The sequence below is a fragment of the Zootoca vivipara genome, chromosome 16 (assembly GCF_965207765.1).
Source record: "Zootoca vivipara chromosome 16, rZooViv2.hap1.1, whole genome shotgun sequence".
In the NCBI taxonomy this organism is placed as follows: domain Eukaryota; kingdom Metazoa; phylum Chordata; class Lepidosauria; order Squamata; family Lacertidae; genus Zootoca; species Zootoca vivipara.
In genome coordinates, this window is record NC_142599.1 from 33794449 (window position 1) to 33814506 (window position 20058).

Below are 20058 nucleotides of genomic sequence, written 5' to 3' on the forward strand. Positions count from 1 at the left end.
AAGTCTTGTTTTTCAAATGATGGATTGGCTGTGATTGATTCTCAGTTAAACACCTGGCTAGTTCAGATGTCAACCCTGAGCTAGGTTAAGAGCTTTGAGAACTTAAAGAAGAAAAGCCGCTTGACCCAGGGACAGTCTACATATATATATATTGGCCTATTCCGACCTCTTTTTCTTAACGGGGACTGCTGCTGCTCAGGCTGCACAGAAAAAGCATTTTGGTTCCAGAAATTCATTCCGATTGTACAGATGAAGTATAACCGATAGAATTCTACAGGATATGGGGTGTTAGTGTGTGAAAACAGTCTGGATCCAAGGATCCCCAGATGGTGGAGATTTCAGGCACCATCCAGGAGCCCAGCCATCTTCACTTGGTCGCAAGTGGTTGAAAGCCAGGTGCACAATGCGCCTGGATAATTTCGAACACTGAGCACGTGCCTGATGGTCTCAGTTACCAGCATCTCCAGGTAGGGCAGGGAGTATCCCCTGTCTGAAACCCCAGAGAACAGCTGCCAGCCAGTGTAGGCAGCATTGAGCTAGATGGACCAGTGATCTAAGTCTCTGTATGAGGCAGCTTCCTATCTTAACTTGTCATTTCAAGTCTGTTGAAAAGACCACCAAGGAGAGTCTTGTTGTTCCCTTCAGCCCTCCTCCCCGTCTCCCAAGAAAGGCAGCGCTGCGGAGAATCCTGAGCAGGGGCCACCTCTTACTCTGGCCTCTTTGTGCAGAGATTGGGGGGGGGGGGCGGACACACAGCCCCTTTTGCGCTTTTCTCCCCACAGAGGCTGCGACTGTGTGGCCTCCCTGGCAGGCATCTGTCCCGGGTCTTCTGCTCTGCCACATGATTGCTTCTGACAAGCGTGCGCCCGAGCGTCCATCCCCCGGGCCACAGCGCACATGCGCCAGGCGCATCGAGTCGACCGGCATTCCTCTTCCACTTCCCCCGCCCCCCCTTCCAAGCCTCTGGCTGTGATGACCGCCAGCCCCAGATCTCCGCTTTGGGAGGCTGGGGCATCCCTCTGGTTTGCCGGAGTCCAGGGATTGGTCAGTACGTTGCTGCTGGTCCAGGTCCAGGCCTCTGCATCTTCATGCTGCCCGCAGGCTGCTTGGGAACTGAGATTATCTGGAAAGAAGGTCGTTCCACCCACCTGCCTGCCCCAGGTAAATGGTAGGTCTTGGTGATGTCTTGATACATCGCCCAGGACTGGTTTGAGGGCCTAAGCACGATGGCACTTTCACCCACGATATATCACCAGGTGAAGGCTCCATTGTGTTCTGGCCCTCAAACTGAGGGAGGAATAAGCTCCGCGGTGCCGTGGCTGATGGAGCACGTTTACTGCCGAGGGAGCTGAGTTGGTTTCACCTTGATGCCTCGTGGGGCCGGGCCCAACGCAGCTTGTTCCTCTCAATGCTTTCCAACGCTGGGAATGTATCACCATATTGCGATGTTTGGCTGGTGTTTGGCCCAGCTCTAGTGAACGGAACAGGCAGCCTTGCGTGTAAAGGGCAACCAGAAATGTTAAATAAACTCCCCCCTGATGGCGTGCAGAGTGCGTGCCTTGCTGTTCCCCCATTGGGTGTTAACGCACGATGGTCTGAAGTTGAGTCTGAACTGCCGAGTCAGGCCATTGCTCCACCAAGCTCAGTATTGTCACACTGGCTGGCAGCAGCTCCAAGGTTTCAGGCAGGGGTATTTCCCCCAGTACTACCCAGAGGTGCCGTTGGGGATTGAACCTGAGACCTTCTGCAAGCAAAGCAGATGCTTTGCCACTGAGCTGTCGCCCTTTCCCTGAAAAGAAACCAAGATTCTAGTCCTCATGTTTCTGATTTAATAGGAACATAGGAAGCAGCCTTATAGCAAGTCCGTCCATCTCGCTCTGGATTCTCTACACTGACCGGCAGCAGCTCTCCAGGGTATTTCCACAGCCCCACCTGGAGATGCTGGGGATTGAACCCGAGACACCTTCTGCACGCAAAGCAGATGCCCTGCTGCTACACAGACTCCTTTTAACCTCTGACGCCACACTGTGCCTTTTCCCCAACCCTGGGCTGAAGCCTCACTGAAACCTTTGTCTGGTGAGGGGCACACCACCGTGTCACTGGGAGTGTCTTTGCCCTTGGTGCCCCAGTGCCGACTCCGTACAGAGAACAATTGGTTGTACCCTTAACGGGAGAAGGTGAGCGGTAGGAGGACTAGAGTCCAGATCCGGGTCTCCAGTCCATGTTTTCTCGACCTCCGTTGCTGGTGCAGCACAGGAAGGGGGCCGGTTTTCCAATACCCTCCTCCTTTTCCTCCCCCTGCCCTTATATCCTTTTGGATTTATGCGGAAACAAATTCACACGCAAACCCCTGCAACCCACCCAGGGGGGACGCCTCTTCTCCTGCTCCTTTCCTGCATCCTTCTATGATCTCCAGGGTCAGTTTCAAGACTGATGTCTTGGAGGCAGCTGTGGCTCGGTGGCAGGACACCTGCTTCGCTTGCAGAATGTCCCATGTTTAATTCTTGCCCTCCCCACATTGGGCTGGCAAAGATGCCCTGCCTGAAACCATGGAGAGCCGCTGTCAGTCAGGGTTGACAGTGCTGAACTCAGATGGAGCAATGATCACAGATTCCTGTGTTCCTGTAGATTCAGCATCACGAGGACCGGAATCTTACAGTTATTTTTAAGGAAGGCCATAGCTCAGGGGCAGAGCATCTGCTTTGCTTGCAGAAGGTTTGATCCCCAGCATCTCCAGGTGGGGCTGGCTATGTCCCCCTCTGCCTGAAATCCTGGAGAGCTGCTGCCAGTCAGGGTAGACAGTATTGAGCTGGATGAACATCTGATCTGACTTGGCGCAAGGCAGCTTCCTGTTTTCCGAATTGCTGCTCCGTTACAGAGCCCGAGCCTTAAGTGTCCTTGGCTTAACCTACTCCATAGGGCGGAGACTCTGCAAGAGGACAAGTCTGCTGCCTCTTGAGTGCCCGGGAGGGTGGCAGAGGATTGGAAGGCGAACAGTGCCCTGAGAGCGTTCAGAGACAGGGTCTGGCAAGCAGCGCTTGCGTTGCCACTTCCCCTTCTCTGACTCATACTGGTAGCCTCGCCTTGCCTTGCTGGCGTCGCTGAAGTCTTTGTGTCTTCCCACTGCGCACAGCCGGCCTGGCAGGTGCCCAGTGGCACATCCTGTGCCAGCTGCTTGCCCCTTCCGCCCTCCCTCTTTGCTGTCGGTTTTTCATCCCAGCTGACGATTGCAGCAACGAATCTCTCCTGCGCCCTGTTCCACGAGCAGCAACAGAAAGGCTGCGGCTTAGTCGGCAGAGCACCTGCCTTGCATGCAGAAGGTCCCAGGTAGGGCTGGGAGAGACTCCTTTTTTGAAACCCCGGAGAGCTGCTGCCGGACAGTGCAGACAATACTGAGCTAGATGGATGGACCCAATGTTCCAAGGCAGCTTCCTGTATTGATAACCAGCTGGAAATGCCACCTTGTGATCAGGACCAAGAGAGGCTCCTTCTCCCAGGCTCTGCTGCGTGTAAGAGGTCATGGGAGCTGAGTTTGCTTTATCCAGATGAAGGATACAGTGTGTGTGTGTTTTGCTTCTCTGGGTGTAGAAACTAGCTCACTGCACAGAGGTAAAATTTGCATCCGTTCCTCCGCCCACTTCAGAAACGAGTCGGATCGGTGAGGAGTCACGAGTGTCTCCCCCTCCTGCTGCGACAAGCTCCCCTCCCACCTGGCCTCCCAGAACCAGAAGAGGCATGAAAAGGGCAGAGCAGGCTGCATGCAGGCACAGTTTCTGATTGTTTGGGGACATCCCTGAAGAGGAGGGGGCTTAGGCAGCTGTGGGGAGGCAGGGACTTTCAGTCTGGGCAGTTGATTCATGGGGGGGAAGACCGACCAGGGATAAGCTGCTGTGCTCACTGTATGATAGGAGGTGGCCTGGAACTGGGCCTTCTCTGTGGCAGCCCCCTAAGTTCTGGAATTCCCTCCCTGCAGAGGAGCGAGCCTCTGGCATTTCCACTATACAGTGGTACCTCGGTTTATGAACACAATTGGTTCCGGAAGTCTGTTCATAAACTGAAGCGTTCATAAAATGAAGCGAAATTTCCCATTGAAAATAATGGAAAGTGGATTAATCTGTTCCAGACGGTCTGCGGAGTACTTAAACTGAAGCGTTCATAAACTGAAGCGAACTTTCCAATTGAAAGTAATGGAAAGTGGATTAATCCGTTCCAGACGGGTCCGCGGAGTACTCAACCTGAAGCGTACTTAACCCGAAGCATGGGTGTAATTGGTTCCGGAAGTCTGTTCATAAACTGAAGCGTTCATAAACTGAAGCGAACTTTCCCATTGAAAGTAATGGAAAGTGAATTAATCCGTTCCAGATGGGTAGGCTTCGTTCATAAACCGAAAATTCGTAAACCGAGGTGTTCATAAACCGAGGTTCCACTGTACAGCCTTTGACCCCTGAGATGGTTGTTTTCGGGGCCCATCGCCCTATTCCTGCGGCTGCATTTGGCTTTAAATTGTCGTCGCGCTCCTTGGGTCCTGCTGGCAGAGGGCAGAAAATAAATTCAGTGATGGTGGTGATGACTAATAAGGATAATACTGCAACTTGGAAGTCTTCCAGGGGCCCTACCTGTCCTCTTGTTCCCTTAGGGAAAAAAGGGGAGGTGAGCAGGGTGGAGGTGGAATAATTGATTCAACATATCTGGATGATGGGGATGAGGGTGAATGAGAACAGAAGGGACTTTGGGACCTAACAGGCTCTCTCCCATTCTTCCTTCTCCCGTCAGTACATGGGCTGCGTGGAAGTGCTCCAATCCATGCGGGCTCTCGACTTCAACACGAGGACCCAAGTCACAAGGTGAGCTGCACAGTCATCCGGAGACCGGGGGTGGTGGTGGTGGTGGTGGTGGGGCAGGGGAGGTCAGACGGGAAGCTTATGTTGTGCTGCGCACAGGCTGCAATCAATCACTCAGGGTCACCAACTGGTTGGATGCATGGGAACGGTGAGGAACCAGCTGGGGAACCCCCAAGGGAAGAAGGCTCAGAGCCCTGGGCTTGGTGGTGGGGCGACGATGCAAGTGGTCAGAGGGAGAAGACTAGAAAGAGGAGGTGTCGGAAGAGGAAGAGGTAACAGGGTTTAGGAGAGTCAGTAGCAGAGAGGAGTCCAGAATCAGAGGCAGGAGAGTGGGGTGAGGGAGGCCAAGAGGCGGAGATAAGACAGGCTGCTGAAGAGTCACAGGTGTCTCCCGTGACCAGCTCCCTTCCCCATTTGTCTCCCAGAACCAGAAGAGGCATGAAAAGAGCGGAGGAGAGGTTGGCTGCATGCAGGCTCTCAGTCTCCGATTCCTTGGAAAAAAACATGGGGAGGAGGGGGCTTAGGCAGCTGTGAGAAGGCAGGAACCTTCAGTCTCTGCAAGTGCTTCATGGGGGCAAGATGAGTTGCTGTGTTCATTAAGCCCGGAACTCCTATTCGGACTCTGTTTTTTGCTAATAAAGAGTTAACTCCAACTTGCTTGGGTGATTGACTGCCGCCTCGCTCCTGTCACTCACTAACTCCTATAACCTTTGAGAGGGTGTGTCCCATTGTGTCTCTGCATGAGTTGCCGCTCTGGGCTTACTTCCTTTCCATATCTGCCTCTGTGTGTATGTGTGCAGAATTCTGCTGTACCTCTGCACCGTACTGGGTATGGCTGCATAGGGAACATTGAGATACACATGTCTCTACATGAGGCTTGTCTCATGCATCTCTACATGAATTGCTGCTTTGTGTTTGCCTCCTTCCAATGTGCATTTTTTCAGTGGAGGTCATTTAGCTTGACGGTGTGATCCGATAGTCTTTCCTGCCCTCAGAGGAGGCTGCCTGTTGTGTCTCTGGATGAGTTCCCGCCCCAGGTTTCCTCCTGCCAACTGGCACCTGTTGGGGAGCCAATTTTGTGGCACCTCTCCATTGGCTGTGTATTGGCTCAACCAGTCACTCCCAATGCAGAAACACTGTGGAATTACCCACTGTCCGGGGAGGCTGCCTGTTGTGCCTCTGGATGGGACACTGTCCTTCCAACCAGGCTTTGCTGGGGGCCAAATAATTCTGTTATGCCTCTTCATTGGCTCAATCTGTTGTCCCAATGCAGAAATGCTGTAGAGCCACCCACCATTAAAGGAGGCTACTTGTTGTGTCTCTGGGCGAGACGCTGCCCAATCAGACTGTGTTGGGGGCAAAGTCATTCCGTGGTGCATCTGCATCAGATGCAAACTGGGTCCCTGGTGCAGCAAGATAAGCTGTGTCTCCCCACCCCTGTTAATTAAATCCCAAGAACCGAGCCTGTAAAACCTGAGACTCAGTAATAATATTAATAATAATTTTATTATTTGTACTCCGCCCATCTGACTGGCTTGCCCCAGCCACTCTGGCCTTGGGAAGCCAAAACTGGCTGCAGAGAGGCAGGCTGCCCCAGCTCATATCCTCTACACAGCCTTTAGCAGCAGCAGGAAATAGTTAAAGCTGGGTTGGAGGGGGGAGCAGAGAGGCGTGTGTGTGTGTGTGTGTGTGCGTGTGCGCGCACTGTAAGCCTGTCCATTACCGGTGGCAGACGCAGGGTCTGGAAAAAGGTGACCGGAGGGAGCAGCCAGCAGGAGATGGAAAGGCTTCAGCAGCCAAGCCCCAAGCCTGCTATCAGCGGCCGGCGTTTTTGTTTTTTGTTTAATAAAAAAAATTAATCCGCTAAAGACAGGAAGCGTTTATACAGCATCATCAAATATTAACAGCTCTCGCTCGATTTCTTCCCCCCACGTCTTCTTCCATCCTTGCTCTGCTACCAAGGAGCCAGGAGACACACACACACACACACACACACACACACACACAAACCAAACAAACACACAGTGTGTGTTTGTGTGTGCATGGGCTGCCTGCAGGGGTCACATGTGGCTCTTTAGCCAGCCCTGGGGACCACACACCCCCTCCCCAGGCCACGCCCCCCCAATCCACCTTGCTTTGCATCCTCTTTGGGTGTTCTTTCCTGCCCAGAAGGCGTCCTTGAGCCCTTGCTTGAGTGGAAGGGTGACATGCGAGAGAGTGTGTGTGTGTGTGTGTGTGTTTAGAAACCTCTCGACTCTCGGGTGGCTGGCAACGTAGCCTGCTGGGCAAAGGAAGCAGAGCAGCGACGGGGCAGTATCTCGTCCAGAGGTGCCCTCCCTTAATGGCGGGCAATTCCACAGTGCTTCTGCACCCGGAGCGATCGGTTGAGCAAGTGCACACCTGACATAACGATACTACAAAGGTAGAGAGTCCTAAGAGCCCTTGTGGGTGAAGCCAGCAGCCCGCCTGGTCCAACTCCCTCTTATTTATTTAATTTATATACCGCCCTTCATCAAAAGAAGTCAGGGTGGTTGGCCCATGCTGAGAAATCAGGCTGCTCAACATGATGGCAGGTCTTTGTCCTGTTCCGGCAGGGCAGTTCAATGAAAGAAAATGGGCGAGGGTCCAGGTGAGCTCGTCTGCCACTTTTTGCCAGTACATACTTGAGATTCCTGCATTGCAGGGGGTTGGATGACCCTCAGGGTCCCTTCCAGCTCTACAATGCTAAGATTCTATACACCCACCCCTCATTTCTCTCCTCTTCCTCCAGGGAGGCTATCGGCCTAGTCTGTGAAGCTGTGCCTGGTGCCAAGGGAGCCGTTCGCAGGAGAAAGGTGAGGTGGACAGAGAATACTTCATTGTTGCTGTTTTGCTATTTGGCTCTCTGTGGTCAAAATTCTTCGCCCCATACATCTCAAGAGCTCCGGCGCCACTTTGAAACTGTCATGGCTTTCCCCCCAAATACAGTGGCACCTCGGTTTACGAACTTAAAGTCGGTTCTTAAACTGAAACCGTTCTTAAACCGAGGCGCGCTTTCCCTAATGAGGACTCCTGCCGCCGCTGCCCTTCCACCGTTCGGCTTCCGTTCTTAGACCGGTGTAAAGTTCGCAAACCGGGGCGCTACTTCTGGTTTTGCGGCGTTCGTAAACCAAATCGTTTGTAAACAGGACTGTTCTTAAACCGAGGCACCACTGTATTCTGGGAGCTGTGGCTCATGACGGGTGCTGAGAGTTGTTAGGAAGCTTCCCTCTTCCTCTCCCAGAGCTACAATTCCCAGAGGTCCCTAGGAAACGGGATTGATTGTTAAACCACTCTGGGAATTGGCAGGTAAGCGAAAAGAAAAGGAAAAGGAAAGTTTCCAGGTGAGAGATGGGACGGTGCCCCCACTTTCTGTGTGAGACAAGGGTTGAGAACTACTTTTGAGAGAGAACGCTGCGTTTTCTCTTTCTCTGCTTTTTTATTTTTATTTGGATTAGTTTCCTTTATCTTAACCATATCACAAAAAGCTTTAATAAAAAAATCTTGCCAGACTGTGTTGCTTTGTGTGCAGCTACAAATTGGATTCCTCATGCAAGACAGCCTTCCGCAGTAATCCACTGGTAATCCACTCTCCTTTCAGTGCAGTGCATGGGTATAGTATACTGCAGCAGAGAGAGAGAGAGAGAGAGAGAGAGAGAGAGAGAGAGAGAGAGAGAGTGTTACAACTGCTCGAGTCTATTAGGGTATGATTCTGAGAGCACCCTACAATATTTCACATATTCAAGGGTGTAACTTGTAAAAATGTCTGTGTTTTTAACCTATCACTGTTTTCCTGAAATGGGGTGGGGGTGGGAATCCCCACTGGGAATTGTTATCTCTGGGAGGGCAACAAGAGTGGGCTGGGTCTCCCAACGATCTGCAGCCCCCCCCCCCAAAAAAATGTCAGGTACCTTTGGGGAAGCCATGGCTGTTTATGTTGGCATTGCGGTGGTTTAAATCTGTAGTTTGAACAAGGCTAGTGTTGTTGTTGTTGTTTAGTTGTTTAGTCGTGTCCGACTCTTCATGACCTCATGGACCAGAGCACGCCAGGCACTCCTGTCTTCCACTGCCTACCGCAGTTTGGTCAGACTCATGTTGGTAGCTTTGAGAACACTGTCCAACCATCTCGTCCTCTGTCGTCCCCTTCTCCTTGTGCCCTCCATCTTTCCCAACATCAGGGTCTTTTCCAGGGAAGCCCAAGTATTGGAGCCTCAGCTTCAGGATCTGTCCTTCCAGTGAGCACTCAGGGCTGATTTCCTTCAGAATGGATAGGTTTGATCTTCTTGCAGTCCATGGGACTCTCAAGAGTCTCCTCCAGCACCATAATTCAAAAGCATCAATTCTTCGGCGATCAGCCTTCTTTATGGTACAGCTCCCACTTCCATACATCACTACTGGGAAAACCATAGCTTTAACTATGCAGACCTTTGTCGGCAAGGTGATGTCTCTGCTTTTTAAGATGCTGTCTAGGTTTGTCATTGCTTTTCTCCCAAGAAGCAGGCATCTTTTAATTTTGTGACTGCTGTCACCATCTACAGTGATCTTGGAACCCAAGAACAAGGCTAGTAGTCTGTGCAAAGATCCCCAAGCAAGCAAGGCAGAACCAACCACAGAGGACAGAATAGCTCTTAAGGGCTTGCGATTTGGGTAAAAGGAGCTGGTGTGAGGATGCGTTCAGCACACCCCAGATGGAACAGCAACACTCCAGAGTGCGAGATGCGTGAGAGCCGTGCGTGCTTTTCAGGAAAGCTTGCACATGTGTCTCTGCGTGATTTGATTTGAGGTCTCCAGCCTCGGCCCCCCTTTCCCCCTCAGGCTGGGAAAAGGGGACCGAGTTGCTGCAATAAAGGCCCGGCGCAGGCGAGGCTGATCAATAGATAACCATAACAGCTCGTCTAATGGACGGAGGAAAGTGGAGGGGCATGCACAGGGTGGGGAGGTGAGGGGGCTGTTTGGTCATCAGCCCATCTCCCTTTTGTTCCTTCTGCCCTTCCCAGGCTCGCTCTTTCCTCTTCCCGCTGTGCACCTTCTCCCTGATCTCTTAGGAATACAAGGAGCTGTTGGATTGTTTGATTGATTGATTGCCAAGACTTCCAGCTCAGTTATATCTGCGCTGGCTGGCAGCAGCTCTCCAGGGTTCAAGCAGGGTTCTCTGCCCAGCCCTGTCACCTGTCTGCCTGCCTTACTTAACAGCCAATCCCAGGGGCCCTTGGCTCTGGCTCTGCCTACTGTGGGCCTCCCACCCCCCAGTCCCAATGGCTACCAATCACCATTTCCGAATAGGAACACAGGGAGCTGCCTGATACATACTGTAGAAATAAAGATCCTAGTCCTCATGGTTTTGAACAAGCAGCTGCTTTTAAATAGAGCCTGCCCTATTCTGAGCCATACCATTGGTCCACCTAGCTTAGTATTGTCCGCACTGGCTGGCAGCATATCTCTAGGTTTTCAGATTTCTGTTCAGGGATGGATTGAGACCTTTAGAGGCTCCTAAGCACTTAAAAGGTTTTGGTGCCCCCATAGATCTAATTCAAAACAGAAACAATAAAATAATTTTTTGGTTTTTCAAAATGAAACGAAACCTACAGCAAGATGGAAAATGATGTTTGTTTCTGTATACTTCCACTTGATTTATATTTGAAAAACCTCCTCCTGCTTTTTCTAATTGCAAAGTCTTTGATCAGATCCTTACATAACACATCTGCTTCTCTACTTAGTAGAGATAAGGCATCCAGCTTGCTTTGTTGCACTGTATGTAGTTCTGTTGGTATTTTTAATACGCTCCAACAGAGAAAATGAAACACTCAGACGAGCAATTTGTGACTGTTAATGTTAGAAATCCGGCAATGGAAAATTTCTGCCGTGCCCCCCCCTTCCCTTGATGCCCTAAGCATGTGCTTATTTTGCTGATTGGTTAACCCAGCCCTGTTTCAGGCCCCATAGCTCAGTGGCATGTAGAAGTCCCCAGGTTCAGTTCCCCGGCAATCCTGGGATGTTTTACAGAGAAGGGCCATCGCTCCGTGATAGAGCATGTGGTTTGCACACAGAAAGTCCCAGGTTCAATCCCGGGCTTCTCCACCCGGTGCTGCTGCTAACGGCCTTGGGGTGCGTCTCTCTCCCTCTCGGCAGCCCTGCGGCCGCTCGCTCAACTCCATCCTCGGCAAGAGCAACCTGAAGTTTGCCGGCATGCCAATCACGCTCACCATCTCCACCAGCAGCCTCAACCTCATGGCGTCTGACTGTAAACAGGTGAGGAGATATCTTCCCTCCCAACCTCTTCCTCCTCTGGGACACACTGTCTAGGATGAGTGCTTGTACCTCGGCGACAGATAGGGGTGTTGAGGATCATGGGCACTTCCACGTGGCTTAGACAGCCTTCCCCCTTGCAGGATGTGACCCTCCAGATGTTGCTGGTTTGCAATTCCCTTTGTCCCTTGACCATTGGCCATGCTAGTGCAGCTGTACATCTCTCCATCCCTGCTTTACACCTCTGCGAGTGCATTTAATGCGTGATCCCTGATTGGCTGGGAAATGCATCTAAGGCAGGGGTAGGCAACCTATGGCCCGGGGGCCAGATGCGGCCCAATCACCTTCTCAATCTGGCCCACGGACGGTCCGGGAATCAGCGTGTTTTTACATAAGTAGAATGTGTCCTATTATTTAAATGCATCTCTTGGTTATTTGTGGGGGCTGCCTGGTGTTTTTACATGAGTAGAATGTGTGCTTTTATTTAAAATGCATCTTTAGGTTATTTGTGGGGCATAGGAATTTGTTCATCCCCCCCAAAAAAAAATATAGTCCAGCCCACCACATGGTCGGAGGGACGGTGGACCGGCCCACGGCTGAAAAAGGTTGCTGACCCCTGATCTAAGGCAAGGCTGAGGTATTGCTGGGCTCCAACTCTTATTGTTCCTGACCACTAGCTGTGTCAGCTGAGGCTGATGGGAGTTGGAGTCCAGCAACATCTGGAGGGTCAGAAGTTCCCTATCCCTGAACTGGACCACTGTTTGCCTTCTCTAAGCTAATTCTCTGATCACAATCCTATCTTCTTCTAATGTGGGGAAGGGGAACTTGTATCCCTTCCAGCTACTGCTAGGCCACAACGGCCATTGACCATGCCAACCGCGTCAGGGGTGCTTCCCACACACGGAATGCGCACGGCAGAGTTTATTCTTATCGTCCAAGATAACACTTACAGTTGCTTCTACGGCTCTGGATACCTGCACACAGCAATTTAACATCTAGGCAGCTATTCCTGGGTCATTGCTCTAGGGGGCGTTGGCAGCAACTGGGGATGACTCCCCCTCCACCAGTTTATATACCTTACCCTAATGGACTGTGTTCATGTAGCCAGAGACTGCGCCTGCGCGGACGCCGTTTCTGCTCTTCCCACTTCAGCTCTCTCCTGGTTCTGGATGTCAGTGCTACAGGAGAGGGTGGAGAAGCACCCAGCCCTTCTCCTGCCTAACTTGCCTCTTCCTCCAGCTCTGCCTCCTGCCTCCAATTCTTGCCTCCTGGCTGGTACAGGCCCCCACAGACGACTGCCCCCCTTCCCCTGGTGCCCACTTGCCAGCGTCCTGCCAGTCCCTGCCAGGGCATCAGGTTGGAGAAGCCTGCCTTGGGGAGCTAAAATCTGGTTACTCCCACAATCCAGGAGAGCTTGACTTTACTGTAAGAATTTCAGGAGGGTGAGAAGGGGCGGGGAGGAAGTTCGTTTTGTGTTTTTTTGCTGTGCTTTGCGTCTCATTTTCCCTTCTTCCTTCCCTTCCATTGTTCAGATTATCGCCAACCATCATATGCAATCCATTTCTTTTGCATCCGGAGGGGATCCGGTGAGTGTCAAGAGGGTTTTGTGGATGGGTTGTTTTCAGAGCAGGGCTAAGGATTTCTCCTTCCCTGGTAGAACATTCTCCCCGCTCCCTGGTTTGCCCCCTAACTTCGTTCTGGGGTTTCTGGAGACGGGGTGGGATGCACATGGGGGAAAACCTCCTGCATTAATGCTAATCCTTACACAGAAAATTAGTTGAGTACCATCCTCTCTGCATGTGGCCAATGCATAGACTCTCCCTGTGGCTAGCAGAACCTGTGTAAATTATGCAGATTAACGCTGTTTGCATAATTTATGCAGGTTGCAGAATTCCAGTGATACGTGCTGTGGAATTTTTAGGGTCTTCAAGCAGACTCCATGCAGACTGTATTCATTCCACTGCACCCCAGTTGCTAGATCCTTTGACTAGCCATTCTCCCCTCCAGCAGGATTCAGATAACTTCTTATTACCCTCCTTCATGTCAGGGAAACTGAGAGCTGGTGTGGTGTAGCATTGAAGTCTGGGGAGAGCCAGGTTCAAATTCCCACTTGTTCCCAAAGCAAACTTTGTGACTTTTGGCCACACACACGTACACAATCCTACCTTGCAGGGTTGTTAAGAGTAAACCAGGTAGGAACAATTTACACGCTCTTGAGCTTCTTGAGGGAGAAAGGTGGGGGATAGATAGATATAGCAAATAAAGCAGCGCCAATGAAGGGTACTTGTGGGGTCCTTTCTCTTCGCCCCTCTCTCCTCTTTTTAATCTGGCATTTATCAAGTCTCCCATCTTCCCAGGACACGGCCGAGTATGTTGCCTACGTTGCCAAAGACCCTGTCAATCACAGAGGTAAGAGGTTCTGCGCCAACCAGAAACTTCCTGGGGCCGGGATAGCTTCGACTGGGTTTAACAGATTTGCATCCGGCTTTTCCAGCAACCGTGTTCAGCTCGCTCACAATAATGCCAGCAGCGTTTTTTTAAAAAACCGAGCGAGCATTTCAATCAGAATAATCGTGGGGTTTTTTTAATTAAAAAGTCTCGGCTCCCGACAGACATGCCAGCGACTGGGGGGGGGGCAAATTAGGAGGCCTGGTGGGCTTGATCTAAGCCTGTGGGCCAAAGGTTCCCCACCTCCAGTGTAAACAGTCCTGAGCTGGACGAACCCAACGGGTCAGGCTTGGTAGAAGGCAGCTTCTCGGGAGAAATGATCGGTGATGGCGCTCGACAACATTTCATGAGCTGTTCGTTGATATTCTGTTAGCATGCACTGTTTGCTTTGTTTTTGCTTTGGATATGAATAGATAAATAGATAGATAGGGGGAGGAGAGAGAGAGAGAGATTCTAATTGCTATTAGATTTCATTAAATTTATAGATATAGGTATAATGTGTGTGCAAAATATGTATTTACGTCGGTTTGTAACTGATTTTTTTATCCCAAATTTTTTTATCGTGCTTTCAGTTTGCTTGGGTTTATTTCATTGTGGGGTGTTTTTTTTTGCACTGCTTCTACTCTTGAGCACCCAAAACAGCATCGGATACGACCTGTTAGCTTATTCTGCTTCTCCCTGCCCCCCAACAGCCTGCCACATCCTGGAGTGCCCCGAGGGGCTGGCACAGGACGTGATCAGCACCATTGGGCAGGCGTTCGAACTGCGCTTCAAACAGTACCTCAAGAACCCTCCCAAGCTTGTCACCCCTCATGACAGGTAAAGGCAAGCCAGTTTTATCGAGCAACAGCTGGAGGGAGGGCCCCCAACCCCTTTCCTAGACCAGTCATGCCCCAACCAATCAGGGATCACATATTAAATGTGTGTACAGTGTTGGAGAATATAGCGATTACATGGGAAAATCACACACCGTCTGAAACTCAGACAAGGAACAGAATCTCCAGGATCCTGTTTATATGCTGTGACATCTCTTTGTTTTTTATAGCAGACAGCTGTCATCAGGAGCATTTGCAAACAACACTTGAACTTTTTATTTTACTCTGATGCTTTATTTTTTCCTGGAGCTGCTTCTGATTCTTCCTTTTTGTAACTATAAACTTTTGCATGACTTGTCTTTCTTTACAAGACTTGCCTAAAATTTGCTTGTTTCCCCCCTCCCCTTTTCAAATATTTTTTATTGAACAACTGCAGGCAAGAACAGCAATGAAAGGAAAAATAGTTTTATTTTAAAGAAAGGTTAGTTGTCAATAAAAAAAAATAAAGGATGCAGCTATGTGATTTACTGAATCGATAAGAAAACATAACCAAGAGGAGAGAAGGACGCGTGTTCTGTGATTAGAAAGGGTTCCATGGTTTTTAAATCAAAATCATTGCCATTTTTTTGAATTTTCAATTTTATGTAACCTTGGACTGTACTAAGTCTGGACGCTTGCTTAGACCTGTGGGTACCTAGCCCTCCTGAGCTGCTGTTTGTATATAAAATTATACCTAATGTCAAAGAAGCCATTAGGTCCTTGGACACTCAAGCGAGATTTCCGCCCCCCTTTTTTCCAAGAAAAAAACCATGCAAGGTTTTTCAAGAAGGACAATTCGCACTTCTTTCTTTCCTGTGGCTGTCTTGCATCTTGTTATCTGCCTATTAAAACGAAATAAATCTTGTTTGCGGAGGAGGAGGAGTAGCAGCAGGAGAGGACTATAGACTCTGTGCCCTGTTGTCTGCCCTCCCTAAGGCATCCGATTGGATCGTGTGGGGATGCTGAGCATGTGATGAGTAACAAGTAACTAAAGAGTTAACTGTGTACTGTAGCACCTGACCACTGAGGAAGATCATGTTACAGAATGTACCAGAAGTGTTTCTGTATGTTGCAGTTGGTTTCGTTTCTGCCTGGGAGACGGTCGCAAGATGTCTGCGCTCTCACCAGGTTGTTTGTTATTTTTCTCTCTAGAATAAACTTAAGTAGTTATTAGAACACTTTGGACTCTGTGTGTTCTTAAGAGGCTTTTTATCCAACGGCTATACAAGCTTTCGCTGTGTGAGAAGAAGAACTCTGCTGTGTGTGTTTTACTGCCAGCCCGGTTCTACGGAAGCAGAGAAGCGGAGAGGAAGCGCGCCGGGCGATAATCAGAGGCTCCTAATTGAGTCATAAACAACTCAACGGAGCCCTATACCCGTCACAGGTTATGGGAGATAAGGGGTCATAGAACCTAATCAATCACCAAAGCAATAAAAGGTGATTGCAGCTGTAAAAGCCTTGGAGAAAGCCGGTGTAAAGAGCTAGCTGGGAGAAACCTGTTGTTTTGCAGTCGGCAATCAATAGATGCACTCGCTAGCAGAAAGACCCTGTACCAGAAGGCTGGGATCCGCAGTCTACCCGGAGGAGCAACGTCAGCTATTCTGAGTGAGTACACAGACACGGAGCCCGGGGGTGGACAAGATGGCGGAGCAGCTACAGGAGTCATTTGTCGTGCCGTTCCAGAGGTTGAATGGCGACAACTATGCAGAGTGGAGAGAAAGGGCCAGAATGTGGTTGCTGGGAAAGGATTTGTGGACTTGTGTGTTAAATCCTCCAACCCCTGTCGCTGATAATTCAGCAGCTGAAGCACAGAGGTTTGCAGCAGAAACCAGAAAAGACAATAAGGCTCTATGTGCCATTGCCATGAGCTGCGATGCTACACAACTGCCCTATGTGCAAAATGCTGAAAATGCCAAGCAAGCCTGGGACAGTTTGGCGGATGAGGAACTGAGACGCCAGAAAGAATCGACTGAGAAGGGGGGCCGTGGGCACAGAGAAGCCAGTGGGGGTGCAGTAAAAAGCACTGAGGAATCCACTGTGAGTGCGTGCGCAACAAGGCTTTGCTATCGGTGCCAGCAGCCTGGGCACGTAGCGAGATTCTGCCCAGCTCCGGAAGCAGCCAAGGTCACTCAGCCAGGTGCCAGGCAACCCAGCGGACGTGGTCGTGGGACCAGCCAGCAGCGCCAAGGCAGAGGACGTGGGAAAACTCCAGATAAGCCTGTCAGCCGTCTTTCTGCTGCCTTAGCAACGATTCGAAACAAAGGACAGGACAGTTTCACTTTTATTATCGACTCAGGCAGCAGCCATCATCTTGTACCTCCTTCAGGACAGATCCTGAACTGCAGGCCACTTGAAGATGAAAAGAGCCTGCATCTTGCTGATGGTTCTTCTGGAACAATTAAAAGCAAGGGTGTTTTTTATATGCAATGCTTAGACACTAACCTTGATGTTTATGTTGTACCAGGCATGGAAAATGGTCTTTTAAGTGTGTCTTGCTTATTGCGTGAGGGCTTTGAAATAAGTTTTGCCAATGGTGTTTGCAAAATTGCCAGAGATGGGGCTGAGCTGGTAAGTGTTACTGTTGGGTCTGATGGTCTGTTTGTCCTAGATGGGAGGGGGCAAGCAGGTGGAAGTAACACTGGTGATGCTCAGGCTAAAAGTGCCAATACCCCAAAGGGCACAGAGGGCGCCATCCATAAGGATTGTATTCATGCTTGGCACAGAAAATATTGTCACATGTCTTTTCCTTATGTGCAAAAAGCCCCTGATTTTGTCAAAGGTTGCAGGTTCAAGCCATGTCAAAAACACCTGCAATGCCGAGCATGTGCGAAAGCGAAGACGAAGAGATGCTCTTATCCTAGGTCTGAGAGGAAGAGCACAAAGCCATTTCAGTTAGTGCACCTGGATATTTCTGGGCCTATGTCAACGTTAAGTTTAGGTGGTTCAAAATATGTTTTGTGTCTTCTGGATGATTTCAGCCATTTTTCCTGGGTCATAACACTGAAAGAGAAGGGGGAGGCTGCCAGAGTGATACAGGAGTGGGTAGCCGAGGTAGAACTGCAGTTCTCCGTCACTGTCCAGTGTTTCCAGAGTGACAGGGCGGGAGAGTTTTTGAGTGCAGAACTACAAGGGTTTTTCCGAAGCAAGGGAATTAGGCACAGAAAAACCGCTCCTTTTAGTCCACAGGAGAATGGTTTAGCTGAAAGGAAATTTAGAACGCTGTCTGAACTGGTGGAGGCAACGTTGTTTGATGCAGGACTACCCCAGAAGTTTTGGGGGGAATGCTATAAATTTGTGAATTATTGTTCAAACCGCGTTTTTAATTCAGTTGTGGACAACACACCCTACTACATGTTGTATGGCAAAGTTCCGAAGGTGCACTATTTCAGAACTTTTGGGTGTGAGGCTTGGGTTCTAATTCCAAAGCAGAAGCGCAGAAAGGGAGGATCAAGATCCAGAAAAATGATCTTCTGTGGTTACGAACCAAACTCAAAGGCTTGGAGGTTTGTACCAGCAGAGGGGGACCAAACCCGCGTTCACATTAGCAGGAGTGCTACGTTCTGTGAACAAGAGGGCTGGAGACGCATTCATGCTAACCCCGAAGTTCTTCTTGACTGGTCTTCAGGTTTTGACCAGGAAGAGGAAACTCAGGTAGCTGATGCTGGAGTTCCAGGTGCTGCAGGACCAGATCCAGGTCAGGCAGCTGGTCCAAGTGGTGTAGCTCCTAGGGAAGTGGAGCAAGTAGTCAGAAGCGCACCGACTTCACCCCAGGTCAAGCCTGGGAAGTACAGCAAACGTGGTAGGTCACCCACTTCACCCAAAGCAAGCCCAGAGGGGGCTGCAAAGCGTAGTAAGTCTCTTGACAGTGCTGCTAGTCCGAGAGAGCCACAGTCAGAGACAAGCAGTTCGGATTTAGAGGGGGAAGATGCGGGACCAAGGCGTTCAAAACGCACCACGAAAGGTAAACCGCCTGAAAGGTTTTCAGCTGTCAGTGTATGGGCGAACCTAGCAGTGTGTGAGCCTGAAAGCTTTGAAGAGGTGCAACAGTTATCAGTGGAGGAAGCTAGTAAGTGGAAAGATGCAATGGAGAAAGAGTTGAACTCCATGCAATCTCTTGGTGTGTATAGCCTAACACAGTTGCCAGAAGGTAAGAAAGCAGTCAGTTGTAGGTGGGTCTACAGGCTGAAACCCACAGTGACTGGAGAGCCTCAGTACAAGGCTAGATTAGTGGCTAGAGGTTTTACTCAGAAGAAAGGAATCCACTACACAGATGTCTTTAGTCCGACTTCGAGAGCGGAATCTTTCAGGATGCTTTTAGCGACTGCAGCGCAGAGAGGCCTAGTGGTCAACCACTTTGATGTGGACACCGCTTATTTGAACTCTGACCTCCAGGAGGAGTTGTACATGCTGCCTCCTCCAGGGTTTGAGAGTGACGTGCCAGGTCAGGTGTGGAAGCTGCACAAGTCGATCTATGGTCTGAAGCAATCCGCTAAAAATTGGAATTCATGTCTTGATTCTGTTTTGAAGAGCCTAGGTTTCAGGAAGAGTCTAGCTGACAGTTGTCTGTATCTCAGAGGTGAAGGAGAACAGCAAGAACTGTTGCTTGTCTATGTTGATGACCTGATCTGCTTAGCAAAGAACCAGATGCAAGTGCAGAAGTTTGCAAAAGAGCTAGGCAAGAGGTTCAAACTCAAGAATCTAGGTGCAGTGAATGTTTATCTAGGTGTGCAGATAGACAGAACTGAGGATGGAAGTTTCTTGCTCAGTCAGAAAGGCAAGATTGAACATTTGCTTGAGAAGTTCAGAATGTCTGACTGTAAAGGGGTCAGAACACCTATGGAGACAAACTTTGTGAAAGATTCACAAGTGAAGGACAAAGTAGCGTTTGAGAGTCCTGAAGTGTTTCAGTCAGCGCTAGGGAGTCTGTTGTATTTGTCACAATGGAGCAGACCAGATATTGCTTTTGCAGTCAATTTGCTCAGTAGAGAAGCATCGAAACCTAGCGTGCATGCTTGGAATGGCATTAAGAGAGTGCTTAGGTATTTGCAGGAGACCAAAGAGTATTGTTTGGAGATGTCAGCGCAAGGTGAGCCACAACTCACTTGTTTTGCAGATGCTGATTGGGCCAATCAGGAGGACAGGAAGTGAGTGACTGGTTTGGTAGTCAAGTTTGGAAATGCCCTGATTGGTTGGCGGTCGCGCAGGCAAAGCCTAATAGCAATGTCTTCCACGGAAGCCGAATTCTGTGCGTTGTCTGCGACATGCACTGAATTGGAGTACTACAGATGTTTGGTCCAGGAAATCTGGGGTGATTGTAGCCAGCCCATCACTGTTTGGGGCGACAATCAACCATCTTTGAGACTGGCGGAGTCTGGACAGTTCAAAGCCAGAACCAAACACTTAGACATCCGCTTCCGAAACGTATGTCAGAGCATACAGGTAGGCTTGGTGAAGTTGAGGTATTGTCCAAGCCAAGAGAACCTAGCAGATGGGTTCACAAAACCCTTGAGTTTCCAACGGCATGGGGAATTCTGTGAAGGGTTGGTTTTGGGGTAAGTTTGGATACCCGCTATCCCCAGTGTTCAGGTGAGAGGGGGTGTGATGAGTAACAAGTAACTAAAGAGTTAACTGTGTACTGTAGCACCTGACCA

General features: G+C 50.0%; 1 protein-coding gene across 1 annotated transcript in view; it reads left to right on the forward strand.

The window, feature by feature from the left end:
• The window catches only part of SHC1 (SHC adaptor protein 1), a 30936-nt gene that overhangs the window by 2932 nt on the left and 7946 nt on the right, over positions 1-20058 (forward strand). Inside the window, exons 2-7 of the mRNA XM_035097927.3 lie at positions 4774-4844; positions 7612-7675; positions 10989-11108; positions 12638-12691; positions 13463-13514; positions 14246-14372. Coding sequence (XP_034953818.1) covers positions 4774-4844; positions 7612-7675; positions 10989-11108; positions 12638-12691; positions 13463-13514; positions 14246-14372 — 488 coding nt within the window. The remainder of the gene's footprint in view (positions 1-4773; positions 4845-7611; positions 7676-10988; positions 11109-12637; positions 12692-13462; positions 13515-14245; positions 14373-20058) is intronic.